The sequence below is a fragment of the Canis lupus genome, chromosome 24 (assembly GCF_011100685.1).
Source record: "Canis lupus familiaris isolate Mischka breed German Shepherd chromosome 24, alternate assembly UU_Cfam_GSD_1.0, whole genome shotgun sequence".
NCBI classification, from domain to species: domain Eukaryota; kingdom Metazoa; phylum Chordata; class Mammalia; order Carnivora; family Canidae; genus Canis; species Canis lupus.
In genome coordinates, this window is record NC_049245.1 from 12,322,892 (window position 1) to 12,345,010 (window position 22,119).

Sequence of the window (22,119 nt, forward strand, 5' to 3'; positions counted from 1 at the left end):
AAATACTATGTGATTCTACCAATTTCTTATTATTCCAGTTTCACATACTTTCTACTGAACATGAGGACAATGTTTACAACCCACTACCCACACATCTCCTTCCCTAGTCTCCCAAAATCTGGAGTTCACAACATATGAAATGTACCCTCCGTTCAAAGCTGAGCCATGTAGTGTACCTTGCTTACCTTCCAATCTTGCACAGAAAGAAAGAGTGGTTTCATTTTCTTTTGCTTAGTTTCCCATATTCTTATCATTCCATCATTCCTTTCTGACAGACCTAAAAAAATCTCTCTACCTTCAAATATGTGAGGTATTTCATCCTTTCATTTCTTGTGCGACATCTTCCATGGAACCCTACATCCCATGTCATTTCGACTGGTTGCTTTATAGGCAGGACACACTGCTGATCACATGGGATTTACTCAGGCACTCACCTGCAAGATTCCCTATAAAATTCTGGACCCTAAAATTCACTCCTTCTCTGTTTACTCCCTCATTTTGGAAAACCACATTCTTCCTAAAATAGGGTACATTAGAAGGAAATTTTTTTAGACTTTGCATCTCTGAGAATGTCTCTGTTCTGCCTTACCTGTCAGAATGGGTAAAATCAAAAACACAAAAAACAAGTATTGGCAAGAACGTGAAGAAGAAAGAAAACTTGTACTCTGCTGGTGAGAATGCAGTCAGTACAAGAATTGTGGAAAACAGTATGGAAGTTCCTCAAGAAATTAAAAATAGAATTACCAGATGATCCAATAATTCCATTACTGGGTATTTACCCCAAAAATACAAAAACACTATTAGTAAATATTAGGTTACTAATTAACTAGTAAAAAAAAAATAGATTTTTACAATAAAATTAACAAACCTAATCTAAATGACATATATACTTCAATGTACCTGACAACCATCACATTTTTCAAGTGCTTATGGAACATTTTTCAAAATAAAAGAATTATGCCAAACAACAAAATGATCAGAAACTTCCCAAATACTTAGAAACAATAAAATATACATTTCAATAACCCAGTGATCAAAAATGACATCACAAAAAAAATGACATCACAGGGGCACCTGGGTGGCTCAATCAGTTAAGAGTCTGACTCTTGGTTTTGGCTAAGGTCATGATCTCAGGGTCATGAGATCAACCCCTGCATCTGCCTCCATGCTGGGCAGGGAGCCTGCTTAGGATTTCCCCCATCTCCACTTTTGCTCTTGTGCTCAATCTCTCTCTCTCTCCTCACCCCACACTCAAAAAGAGGAGGAAAAAAAATTAAATCACAGCAAGAATTAGAAAATGTTTATTTGAAAAACAAAATCTCTAGCAAATACAAATAAAAATAACAAAAACTGCATCTCATAAAAAGAGAGGGATACAATGAAGGCAGTAAACAGTTGTAGAGAAAAGTTTATAGCTTTAAATGTATGTATCAGAAAAGAAGAAAGGCTCAAATTCCATGATTTAAGCTTCCACCTTAAACTGGACAGAGAAGAGTAAATCTGTTTAAAGAACATGTAAGGGAGAAAATCATAAAGAAATCCGTAAGATAGAAAATAAGCACGTGATGTGATCAGCATGGGGTATTACATACTGTATGTTGGCAAACCAAATTTAAATTAAAGAAAACAGGGATCCCTGAGTGGCTCAACGGTTTAGTGCCTGCCTTCCACCAAGGGCGTGATCCTGGGGTCCAGGGGTCAAGTCCTGCAACAGGCTCCCTGCAGGGAGCCTGCTTTTCCCTCTGCCTGCTTCTCTGCCCCTCTCTCTCTGTCTCTCATGAATAAATAAATAAAATCTTTAAAAAAAATTATAGAAAACTAATTTAAAAAAAAAAGTACACTACAGGAAAAAAAAAAAAATCAAAGCCAAAAGATGGTTCTCTTGTCTGGAAAGACTGATAAATAAACAAAACCCCAAAAGTATTAATAACTGCTCCTTTGGAAATGCAAATCAAAACCCTATCACCTCGCCCCCTACTAGAATGGCTATCAAAAAGACAAGCGATAAGGAATGCTGGTAAGGATGTGGAGAAAGGGAAACCTTAGCTGGTACCGGATTGGTGGGAATGTAAACTGGTGTAGCCATTATGGAAAACAGTACACAACTTCCTCAAAAAAATTAAAAATTGAACTACCATGTGATTTAACCATTCCATTTCTGGGTATATATCCAAAGAATATGAAATCACTATCTCAGAGATATCTGCACCCCATGTTCGTTGCACCATTATTCACAATAGGCAAGAGAGAGAAACAACCGAAGTGTCCATCAGTGGATGAATGAATAAAGAAGATGTAGCATAAATACACAATGGAATGTTAGCCAATTTAAAAAAAAAAAAAAAAAAGGAAATCCTGCTGCTGTGACAAATGGATAGACTTTGAGAATATAATACACTCTTATAAGTGAAATAAGTCAGAGAAAGACAAATACTGTATGATCTCACTTATATATGGAATCTAAAAACATCAAACTCATAGAAACAAAATAGAATGGTGGGGAGCTAAGTGGTGGGGAAACAGAAAGATGTTGGTGGAAGATGAGTAAGTCCTGGGGATCTAATGTGACTTACAGTTATCAATACTGTTTTGTATCCTAGAAAGGTGTAAGAGTAGAGCTTTAATGTTCACACCACAAGAACAACAAAATGGCAATTATGTGACTGACATGTTAAGTAACCTTACCATGGTAAACATTTCACCACTTATGTTTACTAAATCACTGCATTGTGCACCTTAACCTTACACAATGTTGTATATCAATCATATCTCTGTACAGTGTTGGTGGGCGGGGGGGGGGGGGTAAGATCACCCCTTTGGAAGGTTTGAACCAGTCAGGATAGTGGAGAGCTGGGATCCTGATGCCCTAAAGGGATAGAAGAGAAAGGAGAGTTCTGAAGGAACTCATTCCACTTAAGCCCAGAGCTGTGAAGAACTTCGACCTCAGTTCTTTGTACAATGTTCAACACCTATGTACGTATGGGATTTGTAGCTATCCTCATGCAATACTCTGATTTATACAGTAAGTCTGTCCATAATTTCTTGGAGCAGGAACTATTCCATAGTTTTCCCTTCATTCTCCTGATAAACTGTGACCTTCATGAAAATGCAACTAAAAATAATCAATGCTTGTGGACCAAGGGAAGCAACTTGGAAGCTTGCCATCCAACCAGGGCTTCAGCGGAAAGGAAGAGAAGGGAGAACAGTAGGGCAAATACTGGAAAATACTAAAAACACCAACCTTGTGCCAGATTCTGTTGTGGGTTGCAAAGCTGTACTACCCACAAGGTGGTGGAATCCCAAGCCATGACATTAATATGAAGCCTGGTCCAAAACCACTGAAATGCCAATGGCTCCAGTAGAAGTAAACGTGAAACTGCTCAACTGCACTACAGGGCTCAGAAGTCCTGAGGCGCACACGTGTGCGTATGCACATGTATGCAAGCACACATGCACATGCATAGGATGTGACTGAAAATGAGCACACAATTAAAAATTACACACATTGTGGGGCATGGGTGGCTCAAGTGGTTAAGCATCTGCCTTTGGCTCAAGTCATGATCCCGAAGTCCTGGAATCGAGCCTGTTCTGCAGAAGGCCTGCTTCTCCCTCTCCCTCTGCCTGCTGCTCCCCCACTTGTGTTTTCTCTCTCTCTAATGAATGAATAAAGTCTTTAAAAAAAACTGTTCCACACATGAACAATCCAGCAATTTAATCACCAATTTATTGCACACTTAGTAAATAATAATGGAAATAATAGAACCTATAAGTGACTATGAAATAAACTGCTTTAAAATTATAAAGATAAAAGGATATGGGAACATTTAAAAATAAGACAAGTATATTTAAAAAAAGAACTGATAGAATATGAATTTTAAAAAAATAAATCAAGTTCTCAACTGAAAAATATAGTCACTAAAAATAAAGTCAAAGAGTAGATTAAATACAGATTAAACAGGAAACTAAATACAGATGAGAAGATTTTAATCAACTGGAAGAGGTCTAATAAAAATCACTGTGAATGCAGCATAGAGACATTAAGAGAAACAAGAAAAGGCAAATGGCCAACAATACTCATACAAGTCTACTGGAATAGCATTCGTCAGAAAAGGCACATGATGAGCATCAGTAGCAGGTGTGTAGGTCCCCATGACGCTCATGGCCAATACACCCAATCTGGCAGGACAGGATGTCAGACATTCAGAATGGAATCCCAATGCTTGGGTGGTGGGGCTTTTTAGGCTGCATGATTAGCGAAGCACCAGCCCCTTGCCTGTGTGTGATCAGATGTACAGATATAATCACAACATGATGCATACAATCTTCTATATAATGTGTCAGAATGCTGTCTGTATCCCTAACTTGCTAGTTTGAGACTCATGGCTGGAATAATTCCCCTGTCTGGCATGACCTAGGAGCTAAGTTCCAGGCCTTGCTAGGGTAGCTGAGATGGGGCAATATGGTGGCAGAACCCGCTTCATCATTGTGTATGGCTTAGAAATCAAGAGACTCATCTCTGGTATAATTAGGCACCTGAGGTCCAAAATCAGTGGTTGACCAGAACTATCTGACCTACTGGGCCACTGACAGTTTTGGCAGAGCTTTGCACGAAGACAGCCCACACGGACTCTGTCTTGGACAAGTTAATATCACCCTCGAAGCACATAAGAAATTATTGTGAGACTACCCAGAAAACTTAGTATAAGAGTTCAGAGGGAAGCTGGGTGGCTCAGTGGTTGAGCGTCCGCCTTCCGGTCAGGGCATGATATTGGTCCGGGGATCAAGTCCTGTATCAGGCTCCCTGCAAGGAGCCTGCTTCTCCCTCTGCATAGGGTCTCTGCCTCTCTCTGTGTCTTTTGTGAATGAATGAATGAATGAATGAAAGTTCCAGAAGAGAATAAAGAGAATAAAGAGTAGTATCTGAAGAGAAAATGGTTGAAATTTTCCAAAACTGTTAAAAAAAAAAAAAAAAAGATGTGAATCTTTAAAATAAAGATGCAAACTGCATCCCAAGCCAGATAAAACAAAAACAGGCCTATGGCTTGAGGCTTCATAGTGAAAATTGTAAAACATCAAAGACAAAAACAAAATAAAAGTTTATAACCCAGATAACTATGAAAGAAATCACAATGAGACAGGCAACAGACCTCTTGTGGTTACTATTCTCCACAGATGCATCCCCACAAATCTTTGCTTCCCTGTGAGCACATGCTGCTTCTCACATCAAAAGCTGTAGCTGCCCTTGGGCTGGGCTCTTTGAGTGCTCTGACCAATAGAGTACAGTGTAAGTGTCACCTGAGACTTCAGAGCCCAGGTCTTCAAAGAACTGGCAAATTATCTTCTCTCTTCTAGCAACTCTTGCTCTGGACACCATCCCTCAAACACAGACACCAAGCATGGAGAAGCCCAAGCAACAGGGAGTAGCCAGGTGAATGAGAACTGACAGGCAACAATTAACAGCCCCAGGTAAGGTCCCAACCACAGCCAGTAACAAGTGACAGCTATGTGAGCATGTCATCATTGATGTTCCAGCTGAACTGGGTTCCCAGTAATTGCAGCCCCAGCAAAAGTGCTAGAGGACCAAGATACTGCTGTCCCAGCCACCATCAAAAAGAGAAAAAGATGACCCAAATGATACCAGGCAACCTACATAATCACAAGAGAATAAAATGGCTTGTATTAAGCTACTAAGTTTTAAGGTGGTTTTAAACATTAATAACTACAAAATTTCTCGGTTGCAATAACAGATTCCAGAAGACAATGGAAAAATATCTTCCAAGTGCCAAGGAAAAAATAATGCTCAACCTAGGTTTCTATAATCAACTTTCTAGAGTTAAGACAAAAATACATTTTTTAGAAAGACAAATGATGAAAGTTCACCACTTATAATCTCTCATAAGAAATATGATAGAACATGGGGACACAAGAGATAATTGTAAGCAATGAAATTTATATATCCATTGTAAATCTAATAACCCGTGACTTGGTAAAAATAACTACAATATTAATTAGTATCTGATCTGGTTAACAACTGTAATTTGTCTGTTTTGGTGTTCTGAATGTATTTAATATAATACTAGCACAGAAAAAAATGTCAACAGCCAGCATCAGTGAAGGCATCTTAGAGACTTCATACTATTTATAAATTCTTCCCCTCTCAGTTCCCATCACCCCTCACATCTGAGAAGGTCTCAGCCCCAGCCATCAAGGGATAGAGGAGGGATACTTAAAAAAGAAAAACAAAAGAGGACCAACAGACAAGAGACCTCTCTCCTGACATTCACCCACCTGCGGCATTTGCTGCCTACATCATTTTTATCTGCTTTTTCATAATCAAAAATCATGTCACGGACACATATATGTGAATACAATTTTTAACATTAAGCACCAAGTTATGACCAAAGGCATCTTACTGAAGACCTGAAGCAAGAAATTCCCATAACCATATGAACTATTTCTTTTCTCCCCCATCTCATTCTTAACATGCAAATCTTCAATCACCTAATTTTAAGAATAGAAGGCAAGTTCAGAACATCAGCTGTCAGTGAACACAGAACTCAGTTATATTAGAAAATGATTAACCATTTTAAAGAAGACTATTAAGCACTACTTACTTTAACAGCAAATTTCTTTGACGCCATGGATTATTGATTCCAGAGTAATTACAGACCTTTAATAGAAGAAAAAAAGTTATAAGCAAGTGTATCAAAATCTCTATATAATCATATATAGGAGAAAGTTTGGCTGAATAATCATGTAACAGTAAGCATTTGCAAGATAAACATCTACTTTTAACTGGTCTTAAAAATATATTGGGGGCCCTGGGTGGCTCAGTCAGTAAAGCATTTGACTCTTGATTTCAGCTCAGGTCTTGACCTCAGGGCAATGAGCTCATGCCCTACATTGGGCTGCAGAGTGGGAATGGAGCCTACTTTATAATACATATATGCATACATATTTATACATATAAACATAATATTCAATCAGTAACTTAAAAACCAACAACAACGGAAAGCACAGGCTCAGGTGCATTCGACCAGATGTTTAAAGAATGAACACCATTGGGGCACCTGGGTGGTTCAGTCAGTTAAGTGTCTGACTCTTGACTTTGGTTCAGGTCATGATCTCAGGGTTGTGAGATACAGCCCTTCATTGAGTTCCATGCTAAGCATGGAACCTGCTAAGATTCTCATTCTCCTTCTCTCTCTCTGCCCCTCCCCTCACAAAAAATCATAAGAAACAATACATTTATAGTACTGTATTATTGGGGAAAAAAACCAGTGATAACAATAATAATGATACCTCATATATAAGTAGACCCACACAGTTCAAACCCTTTACTGTGCTCAGCCAGGCCAACTGTCCTCTCTCACCCTCGTGTAGAGAATTATCTTTTGAAGAGAGTAAGACAGAGGATCTTTGGTATGGAAAGCACCAGGCACAGCATAAAGTAGGGGATACCCTACAGAAAAAAGAGAAAATTAAGGGAACATTAACAAACTGTTTGATATGCATGTTCCCCAACCTGTATGTCCCTTATGATGGTTAATTTTATGTGTCAACTTATCTGAGCTAAGGGATGCCCATATAAATAATAAGATATTATTTCTGGGTGTATCTGTGAGGGTGTTTCTGGAAGGAATCAGTATTTACATTGATGCACTCAGTAAAGTGGATGGCCCTCCCTGATGTGGGTAGTTATCATTCAATCCACTGAGGGCCCAAATAGAACAAAAAGGTACAAGAAGGATGAATTTACTATCTATGAGTTGGGATACTGCTGTCCTCAGATTTAAGCACTCCTGGTTCGCAGGCCTTTGGACTGAGAATGAATTACACATGGGCTTTCCTCGTTCTCCAGCTGGCAGACAGCAGATGGTGGGACTTCTCAGTCTCTATAATTGCAAGAGCCAATTCCTATAATACTTATACTCCTTCTATTAGTTCTGCATCTCTTAACTAATACACCCCTCTACCCTGCCTAGCTTCTCCAAATAGGAGACTAAAACCGTTCAGGGAACTGGACTTAACCTAAAGGTATGATCAATAAGTAGTAACACCAGGGATTCCCCAAGGAAACAGCCTAGACAGATGGCTCCAAAGTGAAGCCCACACCCACAAGCCCCACATCTGCATGCAGAACTGACTTCCATCTTTTTAATATTCCACTCTCAAATAAAAGGAAACAAGTAGGAATCACCTGTTGTCTAAGGAAAGACTGTCATGAAAGAACACAAAACAAACAAGAAAAAAAATACTTGGCCAAAAGTATTGGACTATGCATGGAGAAAGAAACCATTTTCTAAAAACTATCATTAATATCAGGGAGATAGGAGACATTGCAACCATAAAGCAATAAATATAATAACAAAAAAAAATAAGAAACTTTCAGAAAATAACAAAATGATAGCTGCAATAAAATACTTAATAGAAGTGCTAGAGGACCAAGTTCAGTAAGTCATTCAGAAACTTCAGCAAAAACAAAAAAGATGAAAAATAAGAAAGAATAAATTAAAAATTAAAGGACCAGTACAGGAGGACTCATATATGAAAGGTAGGATGGAAACATCTCATATTAGGGCATATATCACAGTAAAACATCAGGCACTGGAGATTTAAAAAAAAAAAAAATTTAAAAAAGGAGTAGGAGGTAAGTTAAAAGGAGTGGTAAGTGAATGCCTGGCTCCAAACGGCTCAAAGCAACTCTGGAGACTAAAAGACAATAGAGAAATATCTTCAAAATTCTAAATAAAATTGTCTCCAAACTCCAATTTCATTTAAAACATGAGGGGGAGGGCAGCCCCGGTGGCTCAGAGGTTTAGCGCCACCTGCAGCCCAGGGCGTGATCCTGGAGACCCGGGATCGAGTCCCACGTCGGGCTCCCTGCATGGAGCCTGCTTCTCTCTCTGCCTCTTTCTCTCTCTCTCTGTGTCTCTCATCAATCAATAAATAAAATCTTAAAAAAAAGAAAAAACAAAAACATGAGGGGGAAGGGACATTTTTAGATATATGCAAGGGGTCTTAAAAAATTTAAGTCCCATGCATCCTTTTTCAGGAAGCTACTGAAGATATGTTTTGCCAAAATGAGGAAATTAATCAAGAAAGAGGAAGATACAGGAAACAGGAAGGCCACAATAGGCAAAAGGCAGAGGAAATCCTAGAATTTGGTGAAAGCCCCTGAATGAGATCACGGGCTAGACCAGGAGAGAACCATGAGTGCAGTTTACAAGTCTCCAGGAGATACATCTTCAAAAGCATCTGCAAGCATGCAAAATCAGAAAATGGTGGAGAATATGAGATTGAATTAGAGCAGGAACATGGAAAGCTAGGCAACTGAAGAATAACAAGACAATATTAATCCTAGGATAAACAAAAACTTTGCAGAAAATAAAAAGAGTAGTTCATACACAGCTCACTTACAGCTAGCATGTGTAGTCATGATAACAAACACTGAATCTTGACCTAAGCAATGTTATGCTTACAGTAATATTATGAGGATGGGGAATATGTGTGTATGTGCATATTATACAGCAGGGGCATAGGAGCTAAACTGAGCCAGAGCTCCCATTAATACTAAGCAGACTTTTCAGAAGCAGAGCCTAGGGCAGCCCGGGTGGCTCAGTGGTTTAGCGCCACCTTCAGCCCAGGGTGTGATCCTGGAGACCCAGGATCAAGTCTCATGTAGGCTCCCTGTATGGAGCCTGCTTCTCCCTCTGCCTGTGTCTCTGCCTCTCTCTCTCTCTCTGTGTCTCTCATGAATAAATAAATAAAATCTTTAAAAAAAAAAAAGGCAGAGCCTAAATAAAATCAATATAAAACAGTTACAACTTCCACCACAACAGGAAAAATTTAAGCAGAAATTGAGCAAGTAATTTAGTGATATGGACCTAATCATTAAGTGCTAAATTTGGCTCCAACACGAAGAAGAGCAAGTTGAAGAGAGTTGCTCTGGAGGAAGGAATGAAGTGAAAAGGATGCCATAATTCACAAGCTGTATACATGGAAATATTCATCTGTTTCTTTTTTTTTTTAAATAAATTTTATTTATTCATGAGAGACACAGAGAGAGAGAGGCAGAGACACAGGCAGAGGGAGAAGCAGGCTCCATGCAGGGAGCCCGACATGGGACTCGATCCCAGGTCTCCAGGATCATGCCCTGGGCTGAGGGCGGTGCTAAACCGCTGAGCTACCGGGGCTGCCCTCACGTGTTTCAATTGTGTGCACAGGTACATAGAGCAACACTGTACAACAGAAATAGAATGCAAGCCACAGATGTACTTTTCAATTTTCTTGCAGTTGCAGTTAATAAAAAAGTAAACAGAAATAGAGGAAATTAATTTTAATAATATTTTAATTTAACCTAATAAATCCAACACCTTAGTATTTCAGCATGTAATCACTATAAAAATATTTACATTCTTAGTGTTTGAATTTAGGCTTTGAAGTCAGCTGTGTATTTTGTTTCCAGCACATCTTAATTTGGATTGGCCACATGTCAAGTGTTTGACACCAGTGATCAGTGGCTACCATAATGGACAGTGCAATCTGAGAGTATCTGGTTTCATTACCAAAAAAAAAAAAAAACACTTATTTTTGTGTCCCAGATCACGAATTTAAAAAATAGGGAAATATCTCACTCAAAATTATCAAAAGGATTAAATAAAATGATATATGAAAACCCCTGATGCAATCATTTATAAACACTAGGCACTTGAGCAGTGTTAACAATTGGTCGGTGGTGATTTAAAATCTGGTAATTTTTTTTTCCAAAATGTGATAACCTTTGATTCTACTTTAAGACCTTATTTATTTTGTTTTTAAGATTTTATTTATTTATTCATGAAAGACACAGAGAGACAGAGACACAGGCAGAGGGAGAAGCAGGCTCCTCTCAGGGAGCAGGATGTAGGACTGGATCCTGGGACCCTGGGAGCCCAAGTCAGATGCCCAACCACTGAGACACCCAGGCATGCCAGATTTTATTTATTTTGAAAGAGAGACATAGAGAGCATGGGGTGGGGCAGAGGGAGAGGGACAAGCAGACTCCCTGCTGAGCGCTGAGCCCAATTGAGGCTTAATTAATTTCACAACCCTTGAAATCATGACCCAAGCCAAAGTCAGACACTTAACCAACTGTGCCACCCACAGTTGGTTCTATTCTTTTAGGCAAAGATATCTTTATCCAAACCCCAAATCACTTTAATTATTCATTTCTATTCTCTGAATGATCTAGTGCAAATGATTTAGAGAAATTCTGAAGAACATTCACCTAGTAACCTCATTTAGAAATAGGTGTAAATGGAAAAAAATAAGTTCTTAGAGAATCAGGAACACATGTTTGGAAACAACATTTATAAACGTTGTCCTGCAAACTTTAAGTAGATCTCTCTGTTATTTGAGCCTGATAAACACAAAATCAGTCCCCTTAAATATACTAAATTAGGTCTGAAAAACTTCTGCCAAGAATTTAGGGAATCCTCCACTGAAGGATGCTTAAATTTTTCAGCTGACAGAGAAAAGGGAAAGAACATTTTGTCAGCAAGTACCCAACCAAACTGAAGCTTAATTGTACACTGGTTTTCCCATATGTCCTTCCTTTCCTGAAGGACAGGTGGACCACACCAAAGGCTGCAGCAAGGCTTTCAAGCCATATCTGTTAGATTATAGCCCATGTTACTGTGAAGGTTACATTTTTTCAACTTCACGATAAGGTTCCAGTATTCTTTTTTTAAATAGTCATTTTTTTTTCTTTTTGCTTTTATCAGTAAAGAATAGCTGCATTTTTAAAGGACTGGATTCTTCAAAAAGTATCATCAGGGCAGCCCCGGTGGCGCAGCGGTTTAGCGCCGCCTGCAGCCTAGGGCATGATCCTGGAGACCCTGGATCGAGTCCCACGTCAGGCTCTCTGCATGGTGCCTGCTTCTCCCCCTGCCTGTGTCTCTGCCTCTGTGTGTGTGTGTGTGTCTCTATGAATTTAAAAAAAAATCTTTAATAAAAAAAGTATCATCAAAGCCCAATCTCAAAAGTATGATCTGTAAGAATGTAGGACTGAACAGTATATATTTTTATATAAAATAATATGGTCCATTAATGTAAAATTAGGCCACATGGGGAAAAGGAATTACATTATATATTTTGCACATATATTTTTTCTTAATTCCCTTCACCTATTTCATATTTTTACATTTTGCTTATTTTTAATCTGTTTTTTAGTATCATGTGGCATTCTGCCTCTCAATGTATATAATTTCTTCATTTGTTTCCACAATATTTGAAGGCTCAACAAGTCACAACTTTAGAGCTAACTTTAGAGTCACAACCTCACAAACTATCTACTCTCAGCTCTGCCATCTATTCCTCTAAAAAGTATACTTGTAAGACCAGGCCAGGGTCTCACAGCTGAGGGTCAAGGGTGAGAGAAGAGTCCTGTCAACTCGGCGAAGGGTAAACGAATACCATCTGTCAACTGCAGAACTGCCAAGGTCGATTGTTAACTGGACTATCAAGGTATGTGTACCCTCTCTCCTTCAAATCCCCTTTCCTCCCCCACCCCACATTCCCACCAAGAAGGTACAAGATCCCAACAGAGTAAGACTTCAAATAGAGCTACATGAGTGGCATTTCTCTCTTACCAATGAAGAGGAAGGAAGTCTACAGCTAAGGAAATGTAATCTGCATTAATTTAACTATTGTGCTATGTGACTGCATACATCTTCATAAAAAAAAAAAAAATAAAGTCCACCAACATAAAGCCCAAAACACATCTGGATAGCCAATGCATAGACCCTGAGCCTGCAAATCTGCTAAAGTCATTTTAGATAAGGAAGACACTTTTTTTTTTTTTTTTTTTTTGCTTCATTACACCATTAGGGACAAGTGCTAGAAATGAACTTAATAGTGAAATAAATAGTGAATTCCCAAATATGGTTAAAGCACTATTACCTACCCTGGTAAGAACAGGTTCTCAAAGGTGAACCCTCAGAGTACTGCTTTGACACTAGAGGGTACTTAAGAAATGTCTGTTGGATGAAGAAATATTCCAAATAGGAGTTGAGTCATTTATGCACCCAACCATTTTATTACGGAAATTTTCCAAAAAGTATATTGAATCTTTATGACTTTCATAAAAAAATGCCACATGGTGAATATTTGATATTCAGAAGAAAGTTATCACCTCTTAGGGCACTGGGCAATATACATATTAATGCCCCTCAACAGTGGAACCAGTGAGATTTTTGCCAGCTCTCCTAGGCTATCCTTGAGCGACATGTCACAGCGCCTGTCTCCCAAGGCTCCCTCTCCCCTCTAGGTTCTGCAACTTAATCAGATAAGGCTAAAAGCCTAAGGGACCAAGTTTGTTGGGATAATGGGGTATTTTCCTAGCCTCTGTTATATGGTTTTGCATGGACTTCAGTGTGAAAGAAATAAAATGGCTGTTACCTTAACTTTAGGGTTTCTGGAATGATGAAATGACTGAGTCATGGTACAGAGAACCATGTCCTCTGGATTTGAGCCTCAGCATTTAAATCTTCCTATCTCAGTAGGGCAAGACTGTTACACAGGTGAGTCTCAGGTCTCTTCTATTTTTAAATCTTTGTGATCGAAAATCCAACAGCAGTTCAAGGAACAAATAATACCAGTTTACAAATCCCTCCAGACAAGAGAAGAGGGACCCTACCCCCATAAAACAACTCATTTTATTAAGTCCTGACAGCCAAACCAGACAAGGGCCACATAAGGAAAGGAAAATCACAGCCAATTCTACACATGAAAATAGAGGCAAGAAACCTAAACAAACAGGAGCAATTTGGTTCTAATAACATATAAAAAATATGCCAGAACCAAGCGACGTTTATCAGAGGAATGCAAGGTTGGGTTAATATTAGAAAAATCACCATACTAAAAAATTAAAGTAGGAATAAAAACATATGGCCATTTTAATAGAGGTAGGAAAAAATAAAGAACAACATTAAAAATCTGAGAAAAGAAATTTCTTAATCATAGGGGTGCTGGCTGACTCAGTCAGAAGAATGTGTGACTGACCTTGGGATTTTAAGTTCAAGCCCCATGATGGGTAGAGATTACTAAAAATAAACTTTAAAAAGTTTCTTAATCATAAAAAAGCATCTATAAAAAAATATAGCAAACAAGCTTCATGACAAACTATTAAAAAGAATTTCTCTGAAACAGGTAGAAAATGTCAATTTTTAAATATCTTTTAAACTAGCAATCCCATAAATATAAAACATCTAGGAATAAACTGAATAGGAAATGTGGAAGACTTCTTCAAATTGCTCTTCTAATTTAATGCAATTCTAAGTATAATCCTGAACCAGGAATCTAAGAAAGAGCAAAGGGCACTAAGATAACTTGTAAAGGAAAAAAGAAGTCAAGAAAAACAAAGGAGGTGGGTTGTCTTACCAGATACAGCAAAACTACAATATTACAGTAAAGAAAATAATATGAATTGGCAAAGGTTAAACAGGCTGAAAGGACAGAAAACAAACCTACACACTATGGAAATGGCTGATAGAAGTCGCACTGCAGATCAATGGGAAATGAAGAGATTACTCATTCAATAAATTGTTGTTGAACAACTGTTTATCCATTTGGAAAAAGATGAAACGGGATCACTATTTCACGCAACACACAAATATCAATTTCAGATGGACTAAAATGTAAAAAAAAAAAAAAAACAGAACCTCTCAAGAACATTCTCAAGAACTCAAAGTAAAGGGGAAGTTTTTTTTAACTGAATACAAAAAAAGTGCAAACCATAAAGAAAAAAGAATGGTGCATATTAAAATTAAAACTTCCCTACAGACTAGATGAAAATATTTGTAATTCATATATCCATCAAAAGTTTTAGAACTAGAAGTTACAAAGAACTCCCAAAATCACCAATAAAAAAACACAATCCAGTTAGAAAATGGACAAAAGACATGAACAGATATCTCATCTAAGAGGATATACAGATGGTAAATAAGCACATGAAAAGATGCTCAACATCATTGGCTAGCAGAGAAATGCAAATAAAACCCCAATGAGACATCACTACGTACCTACCAGAATGGCAAATTAAAAATAGCAGTAACACCAAATGTTGATGAGGATGCAAATAAAATGGATCTCTACATCCTACACTGCCTGTGGGATCATAAAAGTGGTACAGACACAATGGAAGAGAGACAGATTTCTTATAAAACTAAATATGCATTTACTATATGACTCGAAACTTTCACTCATGGGAATTTATCCCAGAGAAATGAAAACCTAGGCTCACAGAAAAATCTGTATGCAAATGTTCACAGCAAACTTTATACATAATAGCCCCAAACTGGAAACAACCCAAATGTCCTCCAAAGGGTGAGTGATTAAACAGATGGTGGTATATCCATACCACAGAGTATTAGCAAAAAAAAGGAATGAACTGTTGATACAGGTAACAACTTGAGTAGATCTTAAGAGAATTATGCTAAGTGAAAAAAAAGACAATCTGAAAAGGTTATATAATGTAGAATTCCACTTATATAATATTCTTGAAATAACAAAATTATAGACATGAATAACAGATTAAAGTCTGCCACAGATTAAGGATGGAGGAGTAGTATGTGGCATTACATAAAGAGGTAGCAGGAAGGAGCCTATGGCAGTGTTGTTCCAAACCCTGATTATTGTTGGTACTGGTTATGTGAACAGACACATATGATAAAATGGCACAGAATTAAATAAATACATGTAAACTGCTTAAATGTAATAATAAACTCTGCATATTGTACCAATGTCAATTCTCTGGCTTTAATATTGGCACTATAAGCATGCTATTGTTACTGGGGTAACCTAGGGAAAGTTACAGAGGACTCCCCCTTTTTTGCCCACCTCCTGTGAATCTACGATTATTTCAAAATAAAAAGCTTAAAACTTCTCTTCATCAATAAACATCATAAGGAAATGGGGAGGGGGGCACCGACAAACTGGGAGAAGATATTTCCAAGACATATAACCAGCAAAGGATGACAATCCAAAATTAAACAATCCGATAGAAAAACAGGCCAAGGTGGTATCCAGAGCAAGGTACCCATCTCCTAGCCATGTCTGCAGGTCTGGCAAGGTGGTAGGGAGTAGAGGCAGAAGAGTTTCCTGATCCCTTCTATTACTCATGCCTTTACAACCACTGTGCAACAACCAATTATGACTCACCCTCTTATCTCCCCATTGGAGGGAGGGAGGTATGTCTCTCACTATTCTTTCTTAAAAGCTGAAAACCATGAAGTTTAAATACAGAATGACCATTTATTAGCGAATCTGGGGAAAGCACAGACTCTGCTCTCTTACTTCAAGCACACAACCCATCATCTGAGACAGAACAGATGACAGTCAAAGATGGATCCATCTGCCTCCCATGAGAAGGAAAAATCATTACTTGATGATGCCAGAAGTCCCAGACCCCAAAGAGCTGGTTATCCTGAAGGTCTCCACAACCAGAGGCTTTTAAAATACCACCCTGCTGCACCTGGGTGGCTCAGTCAATTAAGCTTCTGCCTTAAAAAAAAAAAAAAAAAAAAAAAGCTTCTGCCTTCAGCTCAGATCATGATCCTGGGGTCCTGGAATCAAACCTGGCATTGGGCTCCCTGCCCAGTGGGGAATCTGCTTCTCCCTCTGCCTCTTCCCTACCTCATATTCTCTCTCTCTCTCGCTTTCTCTCAAATAAATAAAATCTTAAAAAATAAATAAAATACAACAAAAATAAAATAAAATAAATCCTGTTTCCATCTTTGCACTTCTCTATCCCCAAAGCCATCACTAGAGGTAACTGAGCAGGAGTACTCTATTCAGTATTACTGGCTAGGATCTCACACATTTCACAGGCCCTCTGTCCAAACCTCAATCTCAAGGCTCAAGCAACTTCACAGCTTCATTGCCCCCACATAGCCACCTCCACCGTGCATCCTTGAACATGCAGCTCTAGCTCTCACCACCTTCACCCACACAGCAGTCCTGGAGAATGATATCCTCTCGCTCTGAAGGGGACTTATCCTCGCAAACCCAACTCAGACACCATCTGCTCCTTAGAGGCCTCTTTAAGTCTCCAAAGTGAATCACTTTCTTCTCTGGGCCACATGGGCACCTCACACCACCACTACTCTCATACTCAACTCAGCAAATTACATATAACTCTGGTCCTCAGTCTCTCTCTCTCCTTTGTCTGACCATAAGTGTCTTGAGGACAAGGTCCATCCCTATCTTCTTTGACACCTGGTGCAGGGCACAGGTGTGCATCCAAGGGTTGCTGACTTGAGCCTATTGATGTTACAAATAAGGGGCTCCAGGCTATTTTTATGTTTTTTAAACTTCTACTACCTATTTAATCTAATAAATCCCTACTGTCACCAAATCCCAAACTCTACACTAAGCTTTCTTAAAAAGAGGTCAAAGCACTTTGGACCTATTTCAATACATAAATAACACTTAAGTTGAATGTATCATGCAGCCTAAGTTGAACAAGTTGCAAAACACATAAATTTGTAAACAGAAGATCAAAGTGTTTCCTCTTGAAAATAACGGGCAACAGATCAGAGGTACTGTTGAAGTTTAGGCCATAAGTGTTAGTTTTTCACTGCATGATTTTTCTTGTTTTTAAAAAGTGGAGATTCTAACATTCATTTGAATGGAGAAGATTATTGGCCTCTGTATTCATTCAATTTTAAATCTGGGAAAACCCTGAGGTTTTTCTACACTTGCTTTACTGATCATTAAAACGTAAATGTGCAAACACACACAAAAAGCAAGTATGCACCTTAAAAAAACTACTTTCCTAGGCCTAAAGTTGCTTTCAAGGAGGAGCAACAAGGGGTGCCTTATTGAGCATCTGCCTTTGGCTCAGGCTGTGATCCTGGGGTCCTGGGATCAAGTCCCACATTGGGCCCCCCCACAGGGAGCCTGCTTCTCCCTCTCCCTATGTCTTTGCCTCTGTCTCTGTATCTCTTGTGAATAAATAAAATCTTTAAAAAAAGAAGAATCGGGATCCCTGGGTGGCACAGCGGTTTGGCGTCTGCCTTTGGCCCAGGGCGCGATCCCGGAGACCCGGGATCGAATCCCACATCAGGCTCCCGGTGCATGGAGCCTGCTTCTCCCTCTGCCTGTGTCTCTGCCTCTCTCTCTCTCTGTGACTATCATAAATAAATAAAAATTTAAAAAAAAAATAAAAAATAAAATAAAAATAAAAATAAAAAAAGAAGAATCATCATCAACAAGCTCAGTGCCTGGGGTTTAAAGCATAATAACAAGTCTTGCTATCTATCAGAGCTTCTAGTTGAAGTCCAAGTTCAGTGGAATTTTTAGTTTATTGCCTGATTTTAAGAAGTTCAGGACAATCTCCAAGAAGATAAATTTTCCAAATATCTGAAAACATAATTTACATAAGTATACTGAGAAGTTAGGGTATATTATAAATCTTACAAATAACATCTCATCGTCTATTCCGCATTCTCAAGCCCACTTTCTCTGGCCTGAAAACAAGCATTCTTTTCATAAAGAGGAGACTTTGATAGAGTATGACCCTACCAAAAATATGTGTGCATTAATGTCTTTTTCATAGAGACGGAAAGATCCTAAGATCCTTAGGAAAATTAGTTTTGGGAGGGAATGGAAGTAGATTAAACATTATCACATGATTGTCCTGTCATTTAAATACACAGCAGAGATAAACGCTAATAAAGAAAGTCAGTGACCTTCTAGATTATACTGTGGGAAAATCCAAGGCACTCTGAAGTTCACATTTGTCTTCTTTTTACATTTGCTGGCCTGTGTCATAAACCAAAGCAACCACTCCAGATTAAGAAGGCTAGAAATTAACTTTAGGTTTCTAATCTCTGGATTTCAAATTTTATCAAGAAAATTATTATACTTCCTTTTCTCATCTTAAAAAGGTTGTGCTAACTATAGGAGCAACAGAGAAACAGAAAAACAGAGAGAAACAGAGAAAAACAGGAGAAACAGAAAAACAACAAAGGCCCTGGACACCTAAAGGAACAACTATAATTCAAGAGTAAGAAATAATTTCATTTCCTGCCCATTCAATCTACTTTTATCACAAAAAAAAAAAAAAAAAAAATCACAAACACACAAAAACCAAAAAAGAGTATCAAGGAAGGAATCACAAACTTTAACAAAATACCAAGGGAAATCGACAAATGAGCAAAGATCTTGCTGTTGACAACTCAGATAAAGCTTAAGAAGGCAACTTCATTGTAAGAAAGAATTAGCTTTTCCTATTATTCCTATGGTAATTGTGAATGCCAGAATCAGCTTGTAGAAAAGGAAAACAAAACAAAAAACAAACAGGGAGTCTCCAACAGTAGAAGGAGGATAATGCAACTGACAAAAACATTTGGGCTTTTTTTTCCTTTTGTCTTTAAATGTCAGTCAAATACTGAAATCCCCTATCAAAAATAATTCCACAGAACAGTCTTATCTTTCAGTCCCTCTACACCCTTCAACCAGTCAGTTAGCCCAGGATCTGGGCCCCTTATTTCCTGCTGTACCCACAGAAAATCCTCACTGGTCCTGGCATAGGATGCTTCCCTAATAGGCAAGATCTAATTTTTATTTAATCCTTTGTCAGAAATAGATACTGGCACCTGCTCATGCGGTGAGCAGTCTTCAGGCTCTAGTAAAAGAGAGATGCATTCAAATCTGCCTCTTAAAATCCTGTCATACTCTATGACTTCAGACAAGTTATTCAATTTCTCTAAGTTTTCTGTTTTCTTGTCTATGAAGTGGGATAATAAATGAGTGTCTACCTAGAGATCCTTTCAGAACTACATAAGATCTGATAGGTAGTACCTGCAGAGTTCCTGAGACATCAGTGGTTGTGATGTGGGAAACAAAGGCAGAAGAGAAATTATTAAATTTCCTTACTACCAACAGCCCATTGACAAGTCCTCAAAACAGGCAGCGTGACCTTCCTCTAGAGGCTCAACTGCCTTGATGTTGACACTTTGCGAAAGGCAAAAGGCAATCTTAGCATGAACCCCAGGAACCAGTAAGTCTACTTTAACATATAAAAATTCCTTTTGGAAACTCTCTTTATCTCTACCCTCCCCGCCCCCCAACAAAGACACATGTTGGCAATCATCCTACAACATATGACCCACTGATAGACATCTGAAGAATCTCATGACTGAGTTTTTACTAAATGGTAATAAATGACTTTTTCCTAACAATAGCTAGCCCCCTCAGGATCCTGGAAACCTTATTTCCAAAATACCTGAGAGACTTATGCTGTCCCTAATCCCCTACCAACTTGAAAGAATATAATGGGCCTCTCCTCAAGACCCCAGGGCAGGTCTTTCTGTCCACAGGTCCTGTCCTGTGCTTTAATAAAATCACCTTTTGCACGAAGATGACTCAAGAATTCTTTCTTGACCCGCGCCTTCAAACTCTAACTTTCTTCCATCAGTTACTCAGTCTCTATTAACCATAATCATTATAAACATTGCAGGCATCAAGAGCAACTAAGCAATCCACTTCGTATCCCAAGTCCCACCCTGATAACAACGGTTTTCCAGTCACCTTCACAGTACAAAAAAACCTTTTGATAATCATTAATGTAATTGTCTTAAAATCTAATCTTTTCAACATGAAAACCATAGAGATGGATTGCGTATCTTTCTTTGGTTGCTCCTTTGGGGTAGAGTTACTAAGAGAGCAGCAGGAGGGAATTTGGCAGGGGAAGGGATATGATGGAACTGTCCTACATTCTGACTGACACTGTGGTTATGAAACTCAGTGCATTGGTCAAAATTCATGAAAGTGTATACCAGAAAGAATGAATTTTACCATAAACAAATTTAAAAATAATTTTTTTAAATTTTTATTTATTTATGATAGTCACAGAGAGACAGAGAGAGAGAGAGAGGCAGAGACACAGGCAGAGGGAGAAGCAGGCTCCATGCACCGGGAGCCCGACGTGGGACTCGATCCCGGGTCTCCAGGATCGCGCCCTGGGCCAAAGGCAGGCGCCAAACCGCTGCGCCACCCAGGGATCCCTAAAAATAATTTTTAATTGCAAAACAAAAAATTCAACCTTTTCTACCTAGAGAATCAACATAGGGACACAAATGAATTTAAATGTCCAAGATGTTATAACAGCAAATTCTATATATTATCCTATAACTAATGTAAGTCAAACCCAATCTTAGTTACCAGCTCTGATTTATTCAAGCACAAAACGTCAATACCATAATAACCAGGAGACACTGCCTTTCTGTAACAGAAGCAAAGACTTTAGAAATGTACCCATACCAACACTAAATGAGTGGTACTCTCCACTTAGATGTCTACTCTGTTACCTAGTGGGCAGGTTTCCTAGTGTGCATCCGTTATCATTTTCAATCTCCGAAAAGTAATATACAAAGAGTAGGCTTTAAAGATTTAACACAGTTTAAAATGATTAGGCAGGTACATATCAAGAGCTACAACTGAAAAGTCAACGCATGCATTTTACATTTTAAAAAAGCCATCACAGGGATGACTGGGTGGCTCAGTGGTTGAGTATCTGCCTTCCACTGAAGGCGTGATCCTGGAGTTCCCGGATGGACTGATCGAGTCCCTTATCAGTCTCCCTGCATGGAGCCTGCTTCTCCCTCTGCCTGTGTCTCTGCCTCTCTCTCTGTGTCTTTCATGAATAAATAAATAAAATCTTAAAAAAAAAAATAAAAAGCCATAACACGTTTCATAAAACATTAATTCATAAACTGACTGAGGCCAAGGTTAAAAATCCCAAAACATACCCATTTTACCACTGGCATCCTCTGTTCAGTATATATAGAAGGCACGGACACACAAAATAATTTGACTTTTCCCCCCTCCTGGAATCCCAATAAGCTGGAGAACAAAGCAATGTGAAAAGGGGTACTGTGAAAATAAAAACAACCTCAAAGTCCTTCAATTGATGAATGTGTACACAAATCACAGTACATTTAGCAAGAGAATACTACCTAGCAATTAAAAATAACTATTGATACTTGCAACAAAGAAGGCTCTCAATCCTGAAAAGACACCAGCCACTCTCCCAACTTCCACCAAAAACCAGCACTCTTAAGATTCCTTTTAGAT

General features: G+C 38.5%; 1 protein-coding gene across 1 annotated transcript in view; it reads right to left on the bottom strand.

The window, feature by feature from the left end:
* SLX4IP (SLX4 interacting protein) overlaps nucleotides 1-22,119 on the bottom strand; it is a 184,658-nt gene that overhangs the window by 159,572 nt on the left and 2,967 nt on the right. Inside the window, 1 exon segment of the mRNA XM_038571615.1 lies at nucleotides 6,615-6,670. Coding sequence (XP_038427543.1) covers nucleotides 6,615-6,641 — 27 coding nt within the window. The 5' untranslated portion in view covers nucleotides 6,642-6,670.